Raw genomic sequence first — 8,217 nt, forward strand, 5'->3', positions numbered from 1 at the left:
TTTTGCCTCTTTTTTTAAGTCTCTCTCATGCCTGTGAGCGGACACACACACACACACACACCCATTCTACTGAGATCCTGTTTTTCTTTATTTTATTTTTCCACAAATTTAAAGTGAACTGCAAAAGTCATGGATTAACTGATTTTTCAACAAATGCACACTTGAAGAAGCATACTAATCGGTTAAAAAGCCAGGAACGTCATGCAAAACCCCACCTGAGGCTTGGAATGTAATTGCCAAGCATGGACATTTTTTAAACAACAAACACTTGCACATTGTATGTTAATTTGAACCTTCTGCTGAACGTTTCTCCCAAGTTATTTACAAGAAGATGAACACAACAAACTTATTTAATATCTTTCAAATCCGTCTACAGCTGAAATACTAGTGTGCATCTAGAGTGCATAAGTGTTGCAATGCATCATGTCAACAACAAAAACACCAATTACATAATCTCTACCCAACTATGGCCAGTGACATAAGAAAGAAATGAGGTGTGTGACCAAGATTTCAGAACGACAACTCTCACGGGAGATCAAAGAGAAACTGAAATAAACTGGTCTTTCAGACAGTTCTCAGCAGTCAAAACAAAAGATTCCTGTAAACTTGCCACTAACAAAATCCATGCTAACGTTCCAAAATTCATAATAAAAAACCAAGAACGGTATGTTATTTGAACCTTTAATCATTGACAAAAACAAAAATGTAACGTTTTGTTTTGTCAATGCATGTAATAAAACGTTCCAATAGCCTACCATTCTTGTTTTTTTTATTCTGCCACCAAAGAAGAACAAAAACTGTCCTATATTTCGAGTTCTACATACTTCGTGACATAACCTCCATAATTCAATGTTCTGGGTGATCTAAGGTAATCAAAATAGCAAGCATTACCAGTACACATCCTAATCTCTACTGATATGTTGATCAGTTGATCTAATCTGCTAGCAAAAATACACAAAAGCCGTGAATACAACGTGTTGGGTGATACAATCCTCCCAAGTGAACAAAAAAACAACCATAAATGCAGGCACAAACTCCCTTCCGGCAAGAAAATTGTGCATTCATCAATCATGTGCTATTCACTGCAAATAAAATTTAGCGTGGATGATCATAGGCTCTACACAGCATTATGATTAAGATTCAAAAAGTACGCAAACACAAGCACCAAGCATATAATCAAGCTAACACAAAGCATGGCACCCAAAAGATATGAACAGGAAAAAAAACCGAAAGAAACTGTGGGAATGGTACAAACAAATTAAATTTATACATTATAAAAAAAAAATCAGTTTTGTTAAAAAAACAAAAACACGTAGCCATCAGAAAAACATTTACAAATGTCTCTGTACCCGAGGTAGAAGACATCATAGTTTTCAAGAAAAATGCAGCTAAATATCTTGACAAAAATTGTAAGAACAAAACTGGTCAAATTTAAGCAACATCTCAATCAAACTGAAAGAATATTTTCACTTTCAGTTGACTACTTTTTTAATGAAAAGAATAGTGGGGCTCGTATGTTGCAGACGCACTCATAAATCATTCACATCTTGCAACAAACATCATACTTTGTGGTATTGTTCCTTATGATTATTTAAGGGATTTCAGATACAGAGCCACTTCAGAAATCGTTTTTTTTTTCTTTGATAGGGAATAAAAGGCTGCATTTACAGCAGACGAAATTCGTACCAAAAGCGCTCAGCAGTAAATATTCCCAACTCAGCAAATGTAAAATTCAATGGTTTACCATGCACCAGAAGTTGTCTGCTGATAACACATGCATGACATAAATACTCTTATGGGTATTTTTGTGTTCTGGTATTTAATTTGATCGTTTTTAGAATTTTATATATCCGCAGCATGAAAATTCAAGATGGCGGCCTCCGCAACATTGCGTGTTTTGATTTGAGCGAAAACAACGTTTCTGAAGGTAAGTTTTCAAGAATACGCATCCATTCACCAATGTCACATCATTTTACTGTTTAATTCTCCCCTGGGGTCTGTTATTCATCGGGTGAAGCGCTGAAATGCAGAGTAATCTTGCAATAGCTCATCAAGCTGGATTGTGATGCTGATAGATCTAGATCTATCTGTTGATTCCAAGTAAGGAAATCATGATCGCCACGCTGGTGATTTTAAACAGATTAAACGAACTTTGAATAAAAGGCGAGGAGAAAGAGATTGTTCATGGTATGATAAATGATTAGTCCTGCCTACGTTAAGGACTTCCATAAGGTGGGGAGGGGTAGAGTCAAAAACTGAGTGAGGGTAGGCCAGATAGTAGGATGACCAGCTGGAGATAAAAACACTCCCCTCCCCATGTCTTTACAGTGTTGTGATCAAACTTTCAAAGACGGTAGGTAACAGACAAAAGCATACAGTGTATGCTAATCAAATGAGATAAGTGGTTTTGAAAAATGAAGAGGTACCGCTCTTTGAGTTTTACAATTTTGGTTTGTTGCTTGTTTCTTATTCTTTTGCTTAATATTTTAAGTTGACCGTGCATTGGTGTGAATTTTATTTTTACAGGATATATACAAGAGTTACACCACATGCCGGTTCCTGGGAACAAGCGTTCTGCATTTATTCCGGTGCCACAGAAGGGAGCCGATTTCACTAGTACTACTGTATCAAGGTTTGTTACCTAATACATCTTAACAGTAAGATTTTTTTATTTGTATTAATTGGAACATGTTTGCACATCATTTGTAAGCGACCTCTGTGAATTTGATGGGTTTAACGTACGAACCCTCACTGTGGTCAACATTCTGTTAGCGACTGTTTGAAGCGAATAAATGTAGCGGTCAGAAAGATTCCAGAATCAGTTGGGTCACTGGAAACTGTGTTTGTTTGTTTTTTAACCTGAAACAGTAAGAATTATACGAATTCATGAAATACAATTTTCTTTCATTTTGGTCTGTTGTGTGAAGACTTGCTAACCCGGCTTTGACCGACTCTCTGAGATAGTAAACATTATTCAAATACATTCAAATAAAAATGTCACTTTTCATCTTTTGTGTGAAGGGTACCACAGGCTGATTTCCTGCACCATGGATGTAGAGGAGGCCAGACAGTCTGCTTCTCATTCCAGCTGTGTTGCGTTTTTTTCTGCTCGTGAAGTGTATCGCCACATTGCCAAAGCCATTGGCCAAGAGAAGTCACCCTGTCTGCCCATTTTGCATAGCCTTACAGGCTGTGACACTATGTCGTTCTTCAATGGTATTGGGGAATCAGAAGGCTTGGGAAGTATGGCAAGCATTTGAAGACGTCACTCAAACTTTCTTCAGGTTGTCTGCTCCTCTTTGTAAGCTGAGTACCACTGACAGGGCAGCACAAGAGCTTTTTGGTGTACATTTGTAGGACAAAACCAGCAACGTACTGGGTGTAAACAGTGCTAGACGGTACCTCTTCAGTAAAAAGAGCTGCCAAATTGACCATAATCCCCTTACAAGTGAGGTGCTGCTGCAGGACATGAGATTGAGAAGAGCCATCTACCTATTAGACTTCCAAACTCTGTGGGCTGGCAGTTCAAGGCTGGAAAGTGGGAGTCATTCTGGACGAGCTTTCAAGAGGTATCCAGCGTGTGCCGAGAACTCATGAGGTGTGCCTGCAAGAAGAGCTGTACAACAAAACGCTGCAAATGCTGCTAAGAAGGACTGCAGAGCACAGCTCTCTGCAAATGTGCTTGCATGCCTGTGAAAACTGTCAGCATCTAAACTGTGCAAAAATATTATTGCACCCATTTTCATACCCCAACTCAAACTTTTATTCCTGTGTCATTTTATTCAAACTGTCTATGCCATTAAAGGCTCGCATCTTCGCTATCTGGCACATTTTTTTTAACATCATCATTTACGCCGTCAAAATAAGGATACCCTTGACGTGACAAAGAGATGTGACAAAAACTTTGGGTACCTTTTACAAAGCCGACGACAATTCCTGAGGCACAACTGGGTCACTGTTGTATACGAAGAGAAAGTCAACTTGATTATCCATCCAGAACAGGTTGTTTTATTTCGCCATCTTGCATATTTCTAGTGTTGTGCCATTGTACCTACTGATGTAGGATGAGATGTTTATGTGTCAAATTTGAGGGATACCCAAGTCAACTAAAATCCGTGTATTTTAGCAATGACCAAGTGGGTTGCGTTGAAACTTTCAGGAATGTGTGTCTACGCACGAGGCGTAGTTCAACCGTTTGAGTACACTTTCAAATCTTCACGAAATAATATTTTAAAAACTGCCACAGGTTTGTTGACTTACATCCCACATATTTTTGACTTCTCATGTATATATGACAGATGGTTGTTTCAAGTACTGCCAAAGTTTCTTTTGAGTATAGACACTTGCTATAGAATGTGCTAGTTGTGTAAACACATGAGAACAAACAACGTTTTCGAAATACAGCGATTATGAATTTTAGTCGACTTTTGAGTTGATACATTACATTGTTATCAGTTTTATTTTGGGGGTACCCTTATTTGGGCGGCGGTCAAATAACCCATGTAAAGGCCACCTTTTATCTTAAAAGTGTTCCAGTTAGCCAAGTTGAGTGCCCTCAATAGCATACATTGAATATAACAGCACAGGAATGAATGTTTTCGTTTTGGTATGAAAATTGGTGCAATATATTTATTTTTGCACAGTTTAGGTAATCCACAAATTCTTCAACCCTGCCACCCACACCGTCCAATCATTCTCTGCACCAACAATACATGTATTGTTTTGTTTAAAAATGTGTTTGTGTTAGTTTCTATTGCAAGAGAATGTCTTGTAGCATCAAAAATGCCTAAATACCCTTTTATTGGCGGCCGTTTTGAAAATTGTAAAAAAACTACTGATTTCTTAATTTTTTCACGGTGGCTCTGTATCAGGTTTTGTTAAGCAAAAGCAAATGTCCATTTACGCCAAATTTGCTGTTAATCACATGAAGTGAAATATGCCTAACATACCCAACCGTTTACACTGGCGGCCATTTTGAAAAATTGTTTAAAAACTACCCATTTTTTATTTTTCGCGATGGCTCTGTATCAGATTTTGTTAAGCACATAAAACTCTTCATATTTGCTTAATTTGGTGTTTGTTGCATGATTTGAATGATTTTGCAACATAGGAGCCCCACTAGAACACCTGCATCTCCATCTGATTACCACAAAAACAAATAAAATGCACATTTACATTTGTTCAGGAAGAATTTTAAACCAAAAATGAGCAATAAGTGGCAGTAAGATCATCTAAAACGATAAACAAGTTTGAAAATCATTGTGACCGTAAGCACCTTAGTTGACCTGGGAGATCGGAAAAATCAGTTACTGATTTTGGTTTATGTTTAGTCTTGCTTTTAGGTTTTGTACCTTCTTTCTTTCAAAATAAAAGCTATTTTCTAATGTCACATTTAACCAATGCTAATTTTAAAGTAAAATATTTTTGGGGCAAAACTCAGTTCTTTACCCAAAAATTCAAATGAAAACCATAACATTGAACAGTATGTTTTAGGTCTGTGTGCATCAACTGTAAACAGTTACACTATCATACATATATATCTCAACTACTGTTTATTTCTCAACAGCACCATTGCTTCTTCTTGAGCTATTGCTCTCTTTCTTGACAAAAAAAGAAAAGAAACAAGAAGGGCAAAGCCCATACGACTCACATGCTTGACCTTGACCTTTACATGACTTTGACCTTCAGCTAAACCTAGCAATGACATCATACACTAAGAACTGCTTTACACATTTTTCCTACCAAAATACATGTGACCTTGACCCAAGGTCAAGGTCATGCAACACAAAGTTGTTAATTCAAGACATAGGAAGTACAATGGTGCTTATTGGCTCTTTCTACCATGAGATATGGTCACTTTTAGTGGTTCACTACCTTATTTTGGTCACATTTCATAAGGGTCAAAGTGACCTTGACCTTGATCATATGTGACCAAATGTGTCTCATGATGAAAGCATAACATGTGCCCCACATAATTTTTAAGTTTGAAACAGTTATCTTCCATAGTTCAGGGTCAAGGTCACTTCAAAATATGTATACAATCCAACTTTGAAGAGCTCCTGTGACCTTGACCTTGAAGCAAAGTAAACCAAACTGGTATCAAAAGATGGGGCTTACTTTGCCCTATATATCATATATAGGTGAGGTATTAAATCTAAAAAACTTCAGAGAAAATGTGAAAAATGTGAAAAATAGCTGTTTTTTAGACAACATTTATGGCCCCTGCGACCTTGACCTTGAAGCAAGGTCAAGATGCTATGTATGTTTTTTGGGGCCTTGTCATCATACACCATCTTGCCAAATTTGGTACTGATAGACTAAATAGTGTCCAAGAAATATCCAACGTTAAAGTTTTCCGGACGGACGCCGGGACGGACGGACGGACGGACGGACGGACGACTCGGGTGAGTACATAGACTCACTTTTGCTTCGCATGTGAGTCAAAAAGGATGGCACTTTTCCTTTTATTTTGAAAAAAACAATCACGTTGACCTGTCTCATCAGTTAGCAAGTACACGTTAGGAATTTGTGATGAAGGAATGACCGCGTGTACAATATTACTTTGATCACTGTGAGACCAAGAGTGGTGACACTAATGTTTTGTTACTCCAAACACCTACTCAGTCTGAAATCACAATGACAAAAACCTTTAAGAAACACAACCTGTCTCAGAGACTTTGACAGCAACACTGGTCCTGAAAAGTAGCCAGATGAGAGAGAAATAAGCAGTAGACACATTCTGCACGTATTGCATGTGGTTGACTGACTACTGATTTAGTAAGGAACACAACCTCTGACTTCTACACTGAAGTTTAAAGATACCAGCAAATATGGTCCCAAAAAGTATCCCAAAGAGTGAGAAATAAGCAGTCAACATATTCTGACCGTGTTCTTTGTGGTGTCAATTTACTGACTACTAATTTTCACCCCGTTACCATCCATCTTCAGTTCCTCAAAGGAAGAAGCGGAATCTTCATCCGACCCCTGATCCCCTTTCACCTCATCCTTTGCGGGCGATTCATCCGCCTCGCTCCCTTTGTCATCCCCAGACTCCTTCTCTTCTTTCTCTGAGAACGCCGCTCTCACGGCTTGGGGAGAATCGAGGAGGCTTGGCTCCGTCTGGCTGTCGTCCAGTTCGCTCTGAGAGATGTCCTGCAGCGTAGAATCATCGGAGTAGATGGACTCGTAGGGTTCCTCGCCAGGGAAGTGTTGCAACGCCTCCGGGACGTAGAACTCGTCTTGCTTGGACAGCGGTACCATGAAGTGCATGACGTGGTCGATGTAAATCTCCAGGAAAGGGTGTGCGCACAGACTGTGCTCCTGCAGAAAGAGAAGGTGTTTTCAACAGCGAGAAAACATTTTACTTGCACTAAGCTGGTTGGTTATTGGCTCACGTAAGTGTAGCCTATGCGATCGTAACTTTGTCTGTCTGTGCGTGTGTGTGCGTGTGTGCGTGTGTATGTCTGTGGTAGAAACTTTAACAATTCGTCATTTGAAGACGTCACATTATGGCGTAAGAGGGTTAGACGTCACGCGAAGGAATTACTGAAAGTCTCGGTCATTTTGGCTCATTATTTTGAGCGGGCCGAGACTAGTTGGAAGGCACTATGGCGGAAAAGAGAGTTATCTTTTCATGTCTTGGCGTCTCAAATCTTATTAGTCAGAAAGCGCATGCACGTAGTCTCGACCAGCGCGTGGTGTGCTTCTTTCTGAGTACTTTACGTCACAAATTGTACTTTACGTACTTGATGATGACGTAAGTTAATTGTATGTGTTCTATTTCGTTGACTGAGCACGGCCGGGACCAGTTGGCGTGAGCGCTGGGATTTCGAGTTTCATTCGACATGTCAATGCATCGCAGTATGAAATAATACAGGTAGGAGGTTAGTCGATATCGACCAAAGTCGATAAGTGCATTCTTCACTATGGTATTGAGTCTGATTTCGTCGTCCATCTTGAATCAAAAAGCACTCTTCTTACAAAAAAACAAAAAACTTCGTTGCGAGCTACGGCGAAGCTTCGCATGTCAAAACTTGAGAAGCGATGTTGGGGTCAAAGTACCACGCCGTAGCTGCGGGTTTTGGTATTAAGACTTTGCGAAGCTTCGTGTAGTCGACTACGGGCTCAATTAAGGACAGGCTTAAGTAGGCTAGATCTAGTGTCTCGCTTTCTTGCACAGTGTCACCTATGCTTACTGTGTGTGTCTGTGTGTGTGTA

General features: G+C 39.3%; 1 protein-coding gene across 1 annotated transcript in view; it reads right to left on the reverse strand.

The window, feature by feature from the left end:
- Positions 1-5,152: 5,152 nt before the first annotated feature.
- Positions 5,153-8,217, reverse strand: part of LOC138964879 (testis-expressed protein 264-like) — a 5,410-nt gene continuing 2,345 nt past the window's right edge. Inside the window, exon 3 of the mRNA XM_070336942.1 lies at positions 5,153-7,320. Coding sequence (XP_070193043.1) covers positions 6,907-7,320 — 414 coding nt within the window. The 3' untranslated portion in view covers positions 5,153-6,906. The remainder of the gene's footprint in view (positions 7,321-8,217) is intronic.

The sequence above is a fragment of the Littorina saxatilis genome, linkage group LG4 (assembly GCF_037325665.1).
Source record: "Littorina saxatilis isolate snail1 linkage group LG4, US_GU_Lsax_2.0, whole genome shotgun sequence".
NCBI classification, from domain to species: domain Eukaryota; kingdom Metazoa; phylum Mollusca; class Gastropoda; order Littorinimorpha; family Littorinidae; genus Littorina; species Littorina saxatilis.